This window comes from Psittacula echo (genome assembly GCF_963264785.1).
Source record: "Psittacula echo genome assembly, chromosome: 18".
Lineage (NCBI taxonomy): Eukaryota > Metazoa > Chordata > Aves > Psittaciformes > Psittacidae > Psittacula > Psittacula echo.
Window position 1 is genome coordinate 213,587 of NC_137754.1, and position 17,826 is coordinate 231,412.

The 17,826-nt window shown below is 63.6% G+C and overlaps 1 protein-coding gene across 1 annotated transcript; it reads right to left on the bottom strand.

Moving 5' to 3' along the window:
- Positions 1-227: 227 nt before the first annotated feature.
- Positions 228-17,597, bottom strand: PHLDB1 (pleckstrin homology like domain family B member 1; the record flags this gene model as incomplete). Its single annotated transcript, XM_080631558.1, has 26 exons — positions 228-368; positions 893-978; positions 1,073-1,292; positions 1,402-1,548; positions 1,629-1,719; positions 1,831-2,122; positions 2,533-2,577; positions 2,774-2,867; positions 2,981-3,097; positions 3,412-3,576; positions 3,973-4,128; positions 4,637-4,774; positions 5,572-5,694; positions 6,004-6,093; positions 6,277-6,387; positions 6,468-6,623; positions 7,767-7,895; positions 9,751-9,888; positions 9,971-10,108; positions 10,181-10,423; positions 11,156-12,240; positions 13,624-13,749; positions 15,475-15,645; positions 15,724-15,847; positions 16,239-16,340; positions 17,511-17,597. 26 exons carry the CDS (start codon positions 17,595-17,597, stop codon positions 228-230), a joined length of 4,515 nt encoding a protein of 1,504 aa, XP_080487684.1.
- Between the last annotated feature and the right edge of the window lie 229 nt (positions 17,598-17,826).

Consider the following 17,826-nt stretch of genomic DNA (forward strand, 5'->3'; position numbering starts at 1 on the left):
GCTCTTTGGCAGCTCTTTATGTTTCAGCACTTGGATACGTTTCCAATAAACTTGTTTTTAAAAAATCAACTTAAAAAAGAATTCTTCCCTTGGCTGAGCAGACGATGCTGGTGCCACACAATGCGGGCGCATGGCCATGGCACGGGTCCCCCAGGGCATCCCCACAGCTTGGGGAGCTCAGGAGTCCATCACGCTGGTGGATCTGGGGTGCGCAGCACCCGCCACCCTCAGTTCATGAACTGAGTGTACCCCTCTGCCCCGGTGACGATGACGTCCATCCAGATGCGCATGGCCTCGGGTGAGGGGGCCACCATGTAGTAGAGGCGGTCGTGCGTCTTGACACAGAAGGTGAGCGCGGGGTTGGGGCTCTGCGAAGGAGGAAGAGGATGGCATCAGTGCTCTGCCCCCTCTGAGCAGCACTGTGCTCCCCTTTCTCCTCCCATAAGCCCCAGCACCAGGCTCCTGCCATTCGCACCCTGGGGAGGAGGTGCAACTGGGGGTCATGGATCATGGATTTAATGGCTTTAACTGAGAAACAATAGATTTAGATTGGATATTAGGCAGAAGTTTTCCCTGTGAGGGTGCTGAGGCGCTGGCACAGGGTGCCCAGAGAAGCTGTGGCTGCCCCATCCCTGGCAGTGTTCAAGGCCAGGTTGGACACAGGGGCTTGGAGCAACCTGCTCTAGTGGAAGATGTCCCTGCCTGTGGCAGGGGTTGGAACTGAAAGGGCTTTAAGGTCCTTTCCAGCCCAAACCATTCCAGGATTCTATGATTCTATCACCCCGGGAGCATCCCCGGCATGAGCTGCCCCAGTGCCTCCTGTCTGCATGATGGGGGTTGACGGCAGGAGGTCCCCATGGGCATTGGGGCAGCAGCAGTGCCCAGCTCTCACCTTTGCAGCACTGCGGAGGTGGTCGTAGTAAACCTCTTCGATGGCTTGGAAGTAGATGACGCCCTTCAGCTTTGTCTCGTGTTTATCTGCTCGAGAGAGGGAACCAGTGCTGATCACAGTGTGCAGGCGATGACACAGAGAGGGACATGCGGAGGGGCACGGGGCAGCACAGGGACTCACCCGCATAGTAGGAGAGGGTGCGCTTCAGGCGGTCAAAGACAAACCAGCGCTTCTTCCAAGATTTGATCTTGCCGCCCATCTTGACCAGGTAGCCCTTGCACATCTTCTCTGTGAGGATGACATGGTAGCAGGTGTCCACGCTGTGTCCTGAGGACTCGATGTGCAGCCGCAGGTCAAAATCCTCTTTGCGGATTGGGAGGTATCGCGTCAGGGGACGAGCCTGGAAAAGCAGAGCCCTGCAAAGCCTGCCAGTGGGACAAGAGCCATATCCCCCCCGGACACGGGTGGGGAGCGGGGAGCCCATACTGGAGGTGGCACCAGCCCCACACCTGTGAGAAGTGCTTCTCGCGCAGCTTGACCTCCTTCTCCACCAGCTTCTGCCTCCGCGTGGTCTCGTCCTGCAGCCGCCGCTCCAGCTGCTCCCGGCACCGGCGCTCGTCCTCCAGCACCTGCCGCCGCAGCTCCATCTCCCGCTCCTGCCGGCACACGCAGCCGCTCAGCCCTGAGCACTGGGACCTGCATCCCGGCCAGCTGCGGTGCTGGTGCCCCTGCTCACCCGGGACTCCATCAGCCGCGACTTCTCTGCATGTGCCTCCTTCAGCATCTTCTCCATCTCCTCGATCTTCCCTGCCTCCATGCCACTGGCACTGCAAGAGAGCTGCAGCTGCCATCCCAGCGGGAAGGAGCTCGAGCTGGCAGGCAGTGTGGCCAGCAGAGCAGGCTGCTCCTCTGGCCGCGGGAGCTGGCCCCAAGGTTACCTGGAGATGTTGTCGGGTGAGCAGGCAGAGTTGTTGCCAGTGGAGATGCTGGTCTCCATGCTGTCTGAGCTCTCCAGGCTGAGGGTGTCATATGCGTGGTCCAGCTCCTCAGTGCGGCGCCCACCGCCATGGGGACGGTGGTGGTGGAGGATGGAGTGATGCACGAGGCGGGGGAAGGCGGTGGGGAAGGGGGGCTGCCCGTGCAGGGCTTCCCACTGGGACTGAGCCTCGGCGGCTGCTTTCTGCTTCAGCTCCGCCAGCCGCCGCTTCTGCTCCTCGATCACCTGCTGACCTGGGCCATGAGAAGACAACCACAACTGAGCGCTCCGCACTCAGCGCCAGGCCACTGCAGGTGAGGGGATGGCACTGGCAAGAGAAGACACAGCAGACACTGCTGGAGCTGGGAGGGATGGTTGGTGCAACGGCGAGAGCCTTCACTACTTCCTGCAAGCAACACGTCTCTAGGGAGGAGGAGGGGGTCCAGGCAGCCAAGGGGGGCACATGCACCAGGCTGGCAGCAGCAGGCTGGGCAAAGCATTAGCAAGTTTGGGATGCACAAGGCTGTTCTTAAGTGGATGCCTGGAGGCACCTGGGGTCCTGGGCTGGTCATGCCCCTCCTATACATGGCAGCCAGTGCCAGCTAACAGCCATGCTGCTGCCTTTGGGCTGCCTGAGGCAGGCCAAACCGCCTCACATCTCTACCTGGTAGCTTGCCCAACTGCAAGGGCTCTGCTGGGAGTGGCTCGGCTGCAGACACGCCGTCGGGTGGAGGGGTCGGGAGGGAGAGAGGGGGAAAAGCAAGAGACCATGAGAGAGGCACCACGTCCCGCCGGAGCGCCGCTGCTTCGGCCGGGCTCCCCTCTCCATTGCCCGAGCAGCGGCAGGGAAGAGTGTCCCAAAGTCCCACCACACCACAGAGCCAGGGCACAGAACCGGCGCTCACCCTTCTGCTGCAGGGCCAGCTGGCGCTTGGTCTCGATGTCCTGCAGCGTGGCCGCCAGGTTGTGGTGCAGACTGCCCGCCGGGCTCAGGGGGCCCTGGACAAGACGGCAGCCACTGGGCTGTGGGGATGGACATGGGCTGGCACCGGGTGCGCAGGAGTCCCCATGCCTGGGGCCACGCAGTGCCGGCTCCCCCCCGGTAGCAGTACCTTGGGTGAGGGGCTGCGCCCCAGCATGGAGAGGTTGAGCTGCGAGGATGAGGGGGTCCCGCTCTTCATCCGAGGTGTGAGGACACCGGCGTCACCTTCTGTCTTGGCACGATAGAGCTGGGCACGGAGAGACCAAGGTGAGAGTTGTGGGGGGCTGCAAAACACCCCCTGGGCAGACAGCTCAGCTGTCACTGGGGCTGAGCATCCCCGCCCCAGATCCTGCCCCTGTGTGGATGCCACCTTGGCAGGGGTGCACGTAAGAGGAGGCAGTGGCTGCCTGCCCCAGGCGTACTGCCCGCTGCAGGTCTGTTCTGCCTCTGCCTTGCAATACCCAGGATGTGGAACCAGCAGGAATACCCCCATGCTGTCCTGTTCCTGCTGCGGCCAGCAGCCCCAAAGCCTGAGCCCCAGCAACAGGGAGCTGGGATTACCTGGAGAGGCTTGAGAGAGAGGTGAGCTTTAGCTGGAAGCGGAGGAGGGGAAGAAGGAGGAGAGACAGAGGAGGAGGTCTCAAAGCCAGCCATGACCTCCTGGTACCACTTCTCTAAATCAAGAGCCGGGAGCCACACGGAGCCCCCTGGCAGCTGCTGCTCCATCTGGAGAGAAATGCCGCATAAGAAAGGACAGAGGGCGAAATGCAGTGAGAGGGACAGACAGACATAGAGAGGTCAGAGCATCCCTGCTTGCACCTGCACCACCCACAGAATGGGACCTGCACACCCCAAGGACCCTGCACCCTCCCTGGCTGAGTCCTGCAGCTCCAGGACCCCCTTGGCTGCTTGCAGGGCCCGCAAGAGCCAAGGGAAGTGCCAGGAGGGCACAGAGACCCCCTACCCCACACGGCAGGCTCAGGCAGGCGCAAGGCACTAGGCAGGCAGCTGGAGACAGGCCCCGCTGCTGCTCAGCCTCATCTGCAGCTCACCCCAATCCCTGCATCCCCATCACCTCCCGGGGAGGGCAGAGGAGCAGAGGGAGGGAAAAAGGGCACAAACCTCTGTAGAGACAGAAGGAGAAGAGAGAGATGGAAGAGGAGGAGGAGTAATGCAGCCTGAAGGAGATGAAGGAGATGGAGGGGTGCAGGCCAGTGGAGAAGCAGCAACGGGGTGGAAGTGGCCCAGGATGCCTGAGAGCTGCTCAACGGTCACATACTGGGCAGAGAGAAGCAGATTAAACTGGGAGAAGAGGCTCTGAGCAAGGGCAAGCAGGCACAGCAGAGTGAGCAGATGCCTCCAGCCCCCAAAATAGGGTGCCACGTCCCTGGGAGGCAGGGAGCTGCTGCTGGGCACCAGCTCTGTCCCTGCCTGCTCTGCACCCTCCTCTCCTAGGACTGGCGGCCAGGACTGGGTCCAACAGGCAAAGAGCCACCCTCCCACCCCACTGGGCACCCACTCTGCTCCCCGGCCCTGCTGCTGCCACCCCAGCGGGCACAGCTCATCCAGAGCTGCTGAGTAGCGCTCCCAACAGGGAGACTGGGTGACTCCAGCCTGTGCTCCCTGCTCAGCTGCAGCCAGACAGGCCCCCACAGCCCAAGAGAGAAGGGGGCTCTGAACTCCAGTGCACAAGGGGAGGCCACGTGCTCTGCAGCATCCTTGTTGCTGCCTGGGATGCGGCAGGCAACCCAAGGGAGTGAACCCGAGCATGCTCTGGAGAGGGTACCTCATCGGCTGCGGGAGGTACAGCAAGCAAGAAAGAGCGTTGAGTGGCAGCAGAGGCAGCAGCAGAAGCTTTAGTGTCCGGGCTGGGGCCGTGCGCATTGCTGCAGAACCTGAAAACGTCAGACAGCCTCATGTACTCCTAGAAATCCACAGCGGAGGAGAAGGAGGAGAGTTAGACCCATGCGCTGGCATCATGGCACCGACTGCAAAGCGGGAGCAAATCTCCCCACATGCACACGCCCTGCCGCCGCCTGCCCAGCCCTCTCTTTCTCTTCCCTTCTCTACCCTTCTCTTCCCTTCCCTTCTCCATTGCTCGCCCGGCCTGTGGCTGCCAGAGCTAGGCTGGGTGTCCCAGTTGCCTCACTCCCGCCTTAGGTGCAGCTTTGCTGGGTGAAGGCTGGAGATGGAGCCTGTCCTGACAGTGCACCTTCAGCCATTCCCCATCACCCACATCTTAGGATCCCCAGCCACAAGCTCTCCCTGGTGCGTTAGCACCAGATGAGGCCCCCACCACAGAACTCAACCTGTTCTAAGCCAGTTTAAAATCCACTTCCCTCACTCTTTTTGAACCAAACATGCTAAAGCTGGGGATTTGCTCTTTTTTCTGGCTAGCAGGAACCTAAAGGATGCTCCCAGGAACAGCCCAGCTGCAGGTCAGCAGCAGGCAGGGGGCAAGTGCAGGGACGCCTATGCCACATGGGGCTGTGCCGGGGTTAAAAACCAAGCATCAGGCTCAGGAGAGCACCTCAGGAGAGTGTTAATGAGCACAGTGGCTGCAGAGCTGAATGAGAAATGGCCCAACCATGCCACCACAGCCACTGCTGTGCTGTGGGGATGCCCTGCTGCCCGACGGCGATGTTAGTGCAACCAAGGGGTCTGACGGCGGCTCGGCTGAGGACGGGGTAAGCGGGCCAGCACGTGCAGTTAGTCTGTTACCTCGTGTGCCCTGGGGTAGGAGCGGGCGGCAGGAGAAGCTAAGGAGGCAGCTGCAGCTGGCGGGGGGCTCAGGGGCTTAGTTCCCTCCAACAGCTCATAAGGCTCTGAGATATGGAGGGTCTCCTGCTGAGGGCAAAGATCACATAGGCAAGGCAGGCACAGGCAGCAGCAGAAGCCCTGCTGCAGGCAGGTGCCAGGGGACTGCCATTCTGCCCTTCTCTGCAGCAGCAGATCGGGTGGCAGTGGGTCCCCAAGGGCATTGTGGCTTCGGCTTCCCATTCAGAACCACAAGCGAGGCAACAGGGTGACCCACTCCCACCTACAAGTCTTTGGACATGAACTGGAAGGAGTCCCCTGTGCCAGCATGAGCAACAGTGCTTGGGGTGGCAGTACAGCAGCCGTAGGGACCGTACCCCCCCTCTCTTCACTTACCTCTCTGAGAGCTGAAGACATTTTGGGGAAGCTCCTGCCGCCAGTGACGAGCTGGTATCGCCTCTCCAGAGACATGAGCTTCTCCTTCTCCTGAGCACGGGGCAACAGTAAGAGCAGAGGTAGCTGATGGCTACCGGCCCAGCACCCCATGCCCAGCCCCCCAAGCTCACCCCGACTGCCAGAACCCCAGCAAGAGCCAGCACAACCTCACCTCCCGCCTCAGGCACCCCTAGGGCCAGGGAGCACACATTGCCCTGCCAATGGCTGCATTACCTTCTGCAGGAGCTGCAGGACACCGTTCCTCTCCCTGGCCAGGTGCTCGGCCTCCTGGGCACTCTGCAGCCGGATCTGGGCAGCCTGGGCATCCAGGGCAGCCACCCGCTCCTGGGAGCAGGAGTGGGAATGAGCTGGCTGCCGGTGAGCTGCGGCACACAGCCTGGACCCGCTGCTCTCTCCTTCCCTACCTTCCTGCGGGCGATGCTGCGGTGGCACTCGGCCCGGCTCTGCAGGAGCTGCTGCCCCCGCGCCTCACGCTCCTCCTCAAGGCGGCTCTCCCACTCCAGCTGCTGGAACTCCAGGTCCTCAAACAGCTTGGCCTCGGTCTCCAGCACCTCCGCCTCCTGCAGACACACAAGGGCACAGTGGGTCACTCTCTCTGGACAGGCATCCTACAACGAAACCTCCTGACGTGCTCTCACGACCTGCTGGTGCTGGCCAGGAACAGGAACCCATGGCAAAACCTATCCCCGGTGGCCAGTGCGGGCAGGCAGGGAGCTTTCCTTCCTGCTTGGCACCAGCAATGTGGGAGGGACATCAGCTACCTCTACCCAGCTGGAGAAGGCGATGGAGGTGCTGGGCACAGACCAGCACAGAGCTGTCACCCTCAGGTGACAACAAGCTCGCCATGGCTGGAGACTAGATGCCCCCATTGAACCACATCCAGGCCAGCACCATGCCCTGCCAAGCAGCAAAACACCATATGCTGACATAACCCCCAACATGCAGCCCTGCATCATCAGCTGATGGGCAGCATAGCCCTCATGGATGAGCACGATGCTGGACAAACAGCATCCTCCCAGCCTTTGAGCACTGACAGCACACAGCAGCACCCTGCTCAGCATGCAGAAATCACACCACGCTCACCATGGGGATGCACTCCATCCTGCTCTGGGAGCAGGGCAGCCCTTGCTCTCGTGGCATGGCATTGCACCACCAGCGTGGTGGCTGCCGAGGGCTCCCACACACTGGGACAAACCCATCACCATCCCTGCCTGCTGCACACTGGGACCCACATCCAGCATGGGTGTGCCTGCCCCAAGCAGGCTGCAGCAAAGAGGGTTCACTGCACAGCAAGGGCTGGGAAAGGTCAGACACTACCGGCAAATACCAGATAATGGGAAAAAATGCTGCAGACTGGCGGTAATGTAAACTGACGGCACCGTGTAAATAAACGCTCTCAGGAAATAGCTGGAAGCCGCGGGATGAGGACCTGGCAGTCCCCGAGGCTCCCCAGCCTGCCCTCCTTTCGGGGCAGGACCGGTCCAGAGGAGCATGGCAGCTCCCTGGCGATGCTCTGCCAAGCCAGCACCACGCCCCGGGCCTGGGCGAGTGGAAGCTTACCAGGACGGCGGAGCCCGGTGCCAGCCACCTCCAGCCCGGGTGTGATGCTCCCCATGCGGCCCCAGCTGGCGGGGAAGAGCTGGCCTAAGCTGGAGCGGAGGGAGGTGGGCCATGGTCCGGGAGGGGTGGGGGGAGACACTGACCCTTCGCATCTGCTCCCGCAACTGTTCCCGCATTGACTCAGGGCACTTATCAAGGCGGCTCTTCGACTCATGGTAAAGTGCCCGGAGTTGCTCTAGCTCCTTCCTTTCAGCATCAACCTTTGCCCTTTCCTGAATCGGGGGAGAACGAGACAAAACAAAAAGTAGAAAAGAAAACAAAAAAAAAAAAAGAGAAGAGAGAAAACACTTCTCAAGTCGGCGCCATGCAGAAGCTGCAGAGTTAGAGAGGGGCTAGGCTGAAGAGGAGGCTCACAGGGAGGAGCATCACAGCATCTACAGAGGCATTGAGAGGAACAGCCATGAGGACCCAGGCTGGGCAGTGTTAGAGGGGTTATGGCCAGCCCTTGACCTCAGCCTTGCGTTCACATGCCAAAAGCCCACTTGTGGGAAGTGAAAAGGTCAGTGCTGACAGCTTGGATAAAGTCATCCCAATCCTGCAGACGGCTGCACCACAGTGAATCACTCTGAATCACCACTAACCAGCTTTGCTACCTGGTGCTCACCATCCGAGATGCTGCCAATTAAACACAGCAGGTCCCATCCACATCGACTGAGGCTGAGGGACCATGGACCACCCCCATCCATCAGGAGGGGAGGGCTGCCTGCAGGATGGCAGTGAAAACAGGAGACTGAGGTCCAACCCTGCTATCAGAGGTGCTCAGGCTACACAGAGTTAGTGGCAGACACTTGCTCCTGGACCTGGGAGGAGGGAGAAACATCCCCCACCCTCCCTCCCATAGCCACAGGAGCAGCACAATGGAAGCCGGCAACATTGGGCTGGCATACAGGATCACCTCCTGGAGGTCTGGCAGCACCATATGGCAGTCAGGCACTGGGAAACACACACTGTGGCAGCACAGACACATGGGGGATCTATGAACAGCGATACAGGAGGGTGAGACAGGGGCTGTAGTGTGCCTGGGAGCTCTCAGGCACGCAGAGGTGTCAGAGGTGCTGGCAGACTTGAGAACAGTTAGTGCAGGTTGTGCAGGCTGGTCAGGAAAGCGGGGGTTAGGTCAGCAGGTCAGAGCTGGGTTTGCCTGTGCTCCTCTCCTAGCTCTGCACGAGGCTGCCCCTGCCTAGAGGAGATGCCTGCAAAGGGCTGGAAGACCAAAACAGGACAAAACCCCCAAACACCACACAGGCACTGCTGGCAGGCACCGACGGCAGCTCTGCCCAGCCATGGGCAACCAAACAGTACCTACAGACACAGGGCCAGCCAGACCCCCAGGGACATCAGCACTGCATCACGGCAGCACAGAGCTGCCAGCAGGACCCAGGCAAACAGAACAGCTCACCCCGGGCTGTGCCACGCTGCCAGCAAGGCTGCAGGATGGCTGCAACCAGTAGCCAGGTCAAGCGGCAACAGTGCCTTCAGACAGGCCTGGAGATCACAGCAGCAACTGCACAAAAGATGTCAAAACCACTCCAGGGGAAGGGGGCCAGGACTCCTCTCCAGCCACTGAGCCAAGGGAAACATCCACCGCGATTTCCTGCCCACCTCCAGTGAGCCGAACACTACAGCAGCAGCCACCATCATGCATGAAGATGCCCCAATGGGCAGCACACTGGGGGAACTGGCCACAAGACAGAGCCCACCAGCAAGGGCAGGGAACAGGGAGCACTGAGGACCCCACTCCATATCAGTGATGCCCACTGCAGGCAGTGGGTGTCCAGGAAAGCCCCACACCATAAAACCTCCTTGCAAGACCCCTCTGGTGTGAGACGGTGGCTGAAATGTAGCCCAAGTGCCAGCCCTGCCCTCCTCTGGCAGCACTGTTGGACCTGTCCCAGGCAGACAGCAACAGGTCCCCCCAGGACGTGAACCCAGCGTGGATGTTCCTCAGCGCCCCTGCAAAGCCCAGGGACAGTAGAACATGTCCAGATGGGAACACTGTAGCACGGAGCACCACAGCACCACTGCAAGCACTGAGGAGGGCATGACACAGCCTGCCACAGGGCTCACCTTGTCCCGCTCCTTCCGGATGCTGGCATCCAGGCTGGAGAGCTTCTCCTGCAGCTGCTGCACTGCCTCCTGCTCCTGCCGCAGCCGCGCCTCCTCCGACTCACGCTCGCCCTGCAGCAGCGCCCGCTCCATCTCTGCCTGGATGGGCACAGCCACGTCAGGATGGCTGCCCCGGCCAGGTCCAGCTCTGCCCAGGGGACAGGGCTCCACATCCCCTCACTTCTCTTGATGTCTCCTGCAGGTGCTGCTCCAGCTCCTTGACACGGCCCATGAGCTGGTCCAGACAGCTGAGCACGTTGGCGCGCTCCTCCTCCAGCCGCTGTGCCTCCTTGGCTCGGGGGCCCGCCAGTTCCTCGTGCTGTAGAGAGAGCAGGTTGGCATGGTGCAGCACAGCATGGTGCGGCACCGCATGGCACAACCATCCCCTCACCTCGTGGTGGGTGCTCTCAGTGCTGCTGCACTCCTCCTTCAGGTTCTCCTCATCCGACCTCTCCAGGCTCTCCCTCTGCCGCAGCTCCTCAGCAGCACGGCCCAGAGCCACGGCACGCCTGGGCACCTGCCGGCCGGCATCCGCGTCACCAGCCAGGAGCCGGTGCACGTCACCTGGCTCGGTGCTGTCTGTCTTGGTGTACTCGGCACAGAGGTTCAGGATGGTCTCCAGGCGCTGCCGCTCCTGCAGGGAAGAACGGTCAGTGTGGTGCGCATCCTGGCACTGCCACTGGCAGAGCCCGCAGGACCCTGTGCCAATAGCAGTTGCTGGGATGCAGGCTTGCTCCTTGCCCTGCCCACATGCTGGGCTAGGGACATTGCAAAGCCCAACAGAGCCCACTGCCAGGCACACGCTGCACCGGGAGCTGGGGACAGACTAATTCCAGGCAGCAGTGCTGGCTGCCGAGCACCTCTGTTATTTCCAGGCAGTGAGTCAGGCCGCCCGCACCGGCATGAGTCAGGGCTGAGCCAACAGAGCTCCAGCACGGCCCCAGCAGATGCACAGGGCAAACCCCACCCAGGCAGCTGCTGGCGCTATAAAAACTCCATCTACCCTAAATATAGATGTGATGCCCACAGAGCCACAGCACCATCACTGGCAGACACGGCACTGGCAGGGCAGGAGGACACGTGAGTGGTTTTGCAAAGGCAGGAGTGCCACTATTTCAGATGTAGCCCCACGGAGCCATGCGGCCGACCCATGGCTGTCCCTGGGCTGCTGCAAGCTGGGGGCTTTGTGCTGCCACGCACTGATGGCTGCTCCTGATCATAATCCCCCCAGATAAACCAGCAGCTGCGGCAAATCCCTGAAGAGCAAGGGCCAGGTTTTAAAGCAGCAAAAGCCAAAAGGCATTTGCAAAGACGGCATCCCACGCTCAAACATGGTCCCATGTCCCTCCCCGGCCGCAGCACTCACCAGGCGCTCCATCTCCTGCTCCCGCACCCGCTCCTGCCGCTGCCGCCGGTGGTACTCCAGCAGCTCATCCTCATTGTCGCTGATCTCGGTGATGCTGTTCTTGCGCTCCCGCGGCCCTGCAGGCAGTCGGGGGTCCCCCAGGGGCTTCCTGGGGGTGCAGGGGCTCTGCCGGGGCGAGGGCATGGCCATGGAGCCCAGCCCGTATGCAGGGCTCAGGCAGGAGCCAAAGCTGGGACGGCGTGGGGGGGTGTCCGCCGGAAGCGGGGGCGAGGGGCTCCCGGTGCCCCACGGCTCCTCCGGGCCCTTGCGCCGGGTGCAGGGGCTGCCGGGCACCTCCCTGCCCATCCGGGGCTGCGGGGACGGGGCATCGGGGACCACGCGGGGGCTGGCGACACGGCGCGACAGGGATGGGCTCAGTGGGGGCAGCTCCCGCATGCTCTCCATGTTCCTCCGGGCTGCCCGCAGGCTCTCGGGGGGCTGCAGCCGGGTCTCCGGAGCTGCCCTGCTGGGGGGCTGCCGGCCGGGGACCAGCGGGTCCCGTGGCTCCCGGAAGGGGCTGGGGGGTCGCTCCTGCAGGGCTGCCCGTGGCCGCGGGGCTGCTCTGGGGGTCAGCCAGGGGCTGCCTGCCTGGTGCTCCCCAAGCCGATCTGCCGGCCAAGGGTCGCCAGGCCCCCCGCCAGGCATGGGTGGCGGCTGCACGGCATGGTTGTAGCTGGAGGAGCGGAGTGGGACAAGGGGTGGCACGGCTGGACCCTGCTCCTGGCTGCTGGGCGAGGGGCTGGTGTAGCCACCGCTGCTGGCTGGTGACGAGAGCGAGGAGAAGTTCTCATAACTGGAGCCTCCCGACATGGCTCCGGGGCTGGGTGGGGGGGACAGGAGGCAGTGCCCACCCCCATTCACCACAGGGGACAGGGGAGACCGGCTGCGGGCAGGGGGCTTCTTGCCAGCAGGAGATGCCGGCTTCTCCAGCACCAGCGAGTCCATGATGTCCTGCAGGTCCTTCTCGATGGAGCTGACAAGGGAGCTGTGGCTGGGACACCCGTGCTCTGGTGGCTGGTGGCCACCATTCAGCAGGGGCTCGGGCTCTGTGGGGAGACACAGAAGCAGGTGTCAGCATGGGAAGACCCCCCACAGCCCCTGCTTGGGCTGACATCCCACAGAGCATCGCCCCTTGATGCAGCCTTGCAGAGCCAGTGCCGGGATTCAGATAGTCTCACCCCAGCCCCACTGCCACCATTTCCCACTCTGGCTGGGGAGCCAGGCCAAGGAGGAGGCCGGTATCCTGCTGGCCCCATCATCACCAGGGAGACAGAAACCTGATAGCATAGCCCAGCCGCCTGCTCCTGCTCCTGACATCCCTGCGCTGCCACAGCTCCCAGCCCCACTCCCTGGGGAGCAGCTGCCTGTGCCAGCCGCTAGTGCCCACCAGTCATCCCTGGCACGCTCTGGCACCCCAGAAACTGGGCAGAATGGGCAACTAAAAGCAACCGAGCACGGACCTGCAGCATATCCAGACCCACTGCTGCATCATCTGCAGCCTTCCTGTGTCCCCAGCCTGAGTGCCCCTGCCCAGGCTGCCCTGTCCTCCCAGCGCAGCACTGATGTGCCTGTCACTCAGGGGACGAGCTAATAGCGGCAGGCACGGAGCCTGGCCAGGACAACGTGCCACCCGGGCTGCGTCACCCCTGGCACCCAGCAGCTCCCCCGCGGCGGCCGGCAACACCTCTGTGCCCAGAGACACATGCCTCAGCACGGCCTGTGTGATCCTGCCTGGTCCCACCGGTGCCTGAGGGACCGCGCAGGGCCCACACGGGATGCTCCGCGGCCACATCATGCTACGCGGCCACGCCACCTCCCCACATCCCTCCTCCCGTTCCCCAGCTGCGGGGTGTGCTGCCTTCCCGACACACACGTGGCATGGCAAGGCTGCCAAGCTCCTCTCTCCGTGCCAGGTCGTGCCGGTCGGGGCAGTGAGAAGGGCTACCAGCTCAGGGATCGCTGCTGGGGATGTGAACATCCCTGGGAACCAGGCATGGCACCGGCACAAATCCTTCCGGCCCCGCAGACAGGCAGACACAGCAAGATAAGCAGCCAGCAAGATGATTGCAGCCGGGGAAACGGCCTTCACAGCATCTGCGTGGCCACCCCAGCACGTAAACAACCGCTCCAAGGCAGCCGGGGGGCCCAACACACCCATCCCCAGCGTGAGCTGATGGGTGATGGCTCTGCTGCGGCCAGGCTGGCCAGAGGCAAGAGCTGTGCCTCGCTGCCCTTGCCATCACCCTCTCTGAGGCGATGTTAATCATTAATGAACACCAGCACAACTGCTCTGCCAAGACAACGGCCAGAACATCTGTGGCCAGGAGTGAGCCCTGCTTCCAAACACAGCGGACAGGGCTGGAGAGCATTGCGCAGCGGGCAGACTGTGGCATGGGCCAGCGTCCCCACTGCCCCACTTGGGCACCTACTTGCTGGCAGCCCATAGAGAGCCGCTGAGCTCCTGCCCCCCGCCGGGATCATGCTCTTCATCCACTTGGCCTCAGCGGGGTGGTTGAACCGGAGGAAGGTGGCCTGGCCCAGGCAGATGGTGCACCCTGCAGAAAGAAGGGAGAGGGCTCAGCCGCTGGCCGCAGCGATGCCAGAGAGAGGTGAGGCAGGAGTCAGGCAGTGCCCAGCCTTAAGGCACATCCCCAGGAGGGGAGCGGGCTCCTGCCGTCAGCAGCAGCTTAAGGGGAGGCTGAAATCCAGGTCACTCCCCGGCAGCTGCCGGCAGCGCATCCCCGGCACAGGCACAGCTGGGGTCCCCGCGGGGGCCGCACTGCTGCGGCGGCGCTGGCGATGCTCCAGGGCCTGCGCGGCTGCCAGTCCCAGACAAGACAGCTCCTGTCCCCGGCCCGAGGCGCAGCCTCTCGGGGGAAGGTGCCGCGGGGGAGCAGGGCGGCCCGGGCAGAGGCGCGGGGCCGGGAGCCGCGTGCCGGGAGCGCCGGGCGGCTGGAAGGCTCTGCGCTGCTGCAGACACACCCCGCTTTGAAGCACCCGCCAGAGCCAGGGGGAGAAGCTCGCTCTGCACCGACAGCCGAAAATCCCTCGCCGGAGGGGACGTGGTTTGTGGAGCACCCAGCGACCGAGATGCCGAGCGGATTAACGGCCATCGCCGCTGCGGGGGCCTGGCTGCCTTGTCCGAGCGCTGCCGAGGGAAGGAGTCCTGCTCCCCAGCAGCACCCCGGCTTGTCAAGAGCATCCCACCGGCTGGGTGGCAATGCCAGTGCCCAGCCTGGCAATGGGCGACGGCTCCTCCAGCTCAGGGCATCAGCGACCTGCAGCCTTCCCGCACATCGGCACCAGCAGAGCCGCGCACCACCACAGCCAAGCGGGGTAACCCCGTCCCACACCCCGAGTGCCGGCCTCGCAGCTTGTCCCGCTGTGGCCAGGCACAGACACTGACCCTGCCCTGCGCCCTTCCTGCTGCCCGCAGGAGAACCGGAGTCTCTGCCTGCACCCCAGCAGACCGCGGCTCCCACCGCCCGACCTTGGAACACCGGGACCCGCCGGGACCCGCCTCACCGGAGCCGTCGCGCCCGTCCACAGGCAGCTTCCCACAGGCGGGTTCGTGGCTCCCATTGTCCCCTGAGGGGCCGCCCCCCACGGCGGGGTCCCCCCTTCCCCGGGGTGAGCAGGGGAAGGCGCACGGGCTGCACTGCGGCCGCCCGGGGAGGGCAAAATCGGGTCCCCTCGACACCACCCCCGCCGCGGGCACGCGTGGCCCCTCCGCACTCACCGAGCCTCCGCAGCCGCCCGGGCAGCGCCGCGCACCGCCCCCGGGGAGGGGCGGGGGGCGGGCGGGGACGGAGGGGGCCGGGCCTCACGCTGCCCCGCCGCCGGGCGGGGTCCTCCCGGGAACTTAGACGCGGGGCCCCCGGCTCTGCCTGCGGTGCCCCGGGAGCGGTGGGGGGGGGACACAGCAGGGTCCAGGCCCCTCCGGCCATACAAGCCCGCCGGCAGCGATGCCCAGGGAAACCCGGGGTGTTTTCTCCATTCATCCCCTTTCCAAACCTGGCTGAGCACTTCCACTGTTGGCTGGGAAGTGGGTACAATGGCGGGGACCAAACCCTGGACGGCACACTTGCTTTCTCTCTCCACATCTCATCAGCTCCCCAGCGGTACCAGCATCCGACACATCCCCACCCCCGGGCAAAGAGACAGGAACATCCCGTCTGGGATGTGCGAGTGCAGGATGGATCCACAAACACCCCAATACCTAAGAGCACACCACCGCGAACTGGGCCCTGCTCCAGAGCAGAGCAGAACAGTGTCCCTACCTTGGGTGAGGCGCGTGGGCCACTGCAGCAGCACACCATCAATGGCACAAGCATTGCCACAGGGGTGCAGGGTGAGCGTCCCTGCCGCATTCTCGATGTAGCAGTGCTGGGGAGCCAGCCCAGCACCCTGCAGGATGATGTCTGTCGTGGCCGTGCCAATGGTGGTCCTTCCTGCTGGCAGAGAGAACAGCTCAGCTTCCCTACCACCGGCAGTGTGCCCATGGGGACCTGATGGCAGCCAGCACTCACCTTCCTCCAGGGGCAGGAGCGTGATGGCAGTGCTGAGCCGACCACTGCCCAGGCTCACCAGATGTGGCTTCTCCGTCTGCACCTTCAGTCCCTTGCCTGTGTCGATCAGGTCCAGGGGGCTGTTCTGCAGGAGGAGAGGGAGGGATGCTCACCACCCCCATGCCTGCAGCCTGCTCCCCTGCACCGCCCACCTGGCCAGGTGCAGGGAGCGATGCCCAGCACAGCTGTGTGCCTGCAGGACAGCCCAGCAGCAGGATGCAGGAGCTGAGGGCTCCATCCCACCCGTGCTGCCTGCCCCAGGGAGCAGAGGTGAGCTGCTGTGGGAGCAGAAGATCTCCATGGCTTGGGCTGCATCTAAGAGGATCCGAGACGCCAGCCACTTAGCTCAATGGGCTTTGCTGCCGATCCCGTAATAGGATTGGGATGAGGAGAGGCCAGAGAACAGCGCCAGCCACCCCTGGTAGGGCTGGCTGGGGTGGAGAAGGGGTCCTGGTCCTGTGGCCCTATGTGCTTACCTGGATGATGGTCTGGACTCCACGGGTTGGGCTGGCAGGGGTCCTGCTGGGTGCCTCCATGGTGCCTGCTTGGAGATGCCGGGTGCTCTCGGACACAGGCTGCTGCCAGAAGAAACAGCACATCCAGGTGACCACGTTGGGCATGGCTCTGCCGTGCTCCTGCTGCACATCCCTGCAGCAGCCTGAGCAGCCAGCCTCACAAACCCCATCCCACACCAGCATTTCCCACCATGAGGATTCCCCTCCTGAGCTGCCATTCCCAGCTGCTCAAAGGCATGAGCATCCCACCTGGCGAGGCACGAGCCCCCATCCCCAAGGAAACCTGTGTACTCCAAGCATCAGGATGGGACATGGCACCAGAAGGAGCCAGAATACCAGCTCGGTTTTGGGGAACCGGTGTAGGAAACGCACACACTAAACACAGAGAGCAATGGGCAGCCAGACCCCAATTGCCACTGATGGATGAGGACCCAAGAGGACAGCATCCAGCTGTGCCCAGCAACATATGCCTAATCCCCAACACACCGAGTGCCTATCCCAGGCGCACACCTCCCTTTGCTCCTGCACAGCCCAGCGCAGCAGCACCTCGGGGTGCACAAACTGAGCTGAGCGCACCGTGTCCCTGCCTGCACACTGGCGCCCGTGGCCACGGGAGGCACAGGCAGGAGGTAGCTCAGGGAGGAACCATTTCCGTCACCCGGTGCTCACGCCACAGTCGCAGCCCAGACTATGCTTCGGGGTTACTAAATTTACCGTCTGCTGCTCCCCACGTCCCTCCCTTCCGCCCGGGCCCGGCCGAGCGCGGCTTAACCCTTCCCGGGAAGGCCGGGGCAGCCGCACGGAACAGGGGAGCGCTCCCACAGCCCGAGGCAGCCCGGTCCCGGGACAGCCGGGGACTCCGGGGGGAGCGCTGGGCTCGGCTCCCTGCAGCGTCACCCCCTGCGCCGCCAGCCCCGCACTCCGCGGGGCGAGGGATCCCCCCGGCTTGGCCAGAGCCGCGCTGGGCTGCGGGGGCGAGCGGGCGGCTGTTACACACTGCGGAAAAAATGAGACGCTGGAAAACACCAGGCGTGGGCTCCGGGCTGGAACAGAGCCCAAGTGGCTCCGTGCGACACCAGGGCCGCCTGCCCCACAGCCAGGGCTCCGTGGGACCGCGGCCGCCCCACGCAGGGTGGGGACAGCTCGGCTGCAAGGGGATGCGGAGACGCGGTACCCCAGGAACACCACCCCGCGGCCCACTGGCTGCAGAAGCAGGACCCTGCTTTCCCTTACCTGCCACCTCATCCTGGTGCTGAGCGAGACCCTCCGTGGTAGGGTGCCCATGTCCACCGGGCGCAGGGGGGCAACACTTCCCAGCATCCGGAGACCCCAGAGCCCTGCCGAGCCCCTGACCCTCGCTGGCACCCAAGCAGAGCCACAATGTTCGGGAAGGAGGAAAAGCCAGGAGGGGCTAGGCGGCTGCATAGGAAGGGAGCGGGGCCGGGGTGGGATCCTGAACCGGCGTTAACCCCTTCCCAGCACGGCTGTGCTGGTGGAGGTGGGTGGGCATCTGGGGAGACCCCAACCCCATGCTCAGGGAGTCACCCCC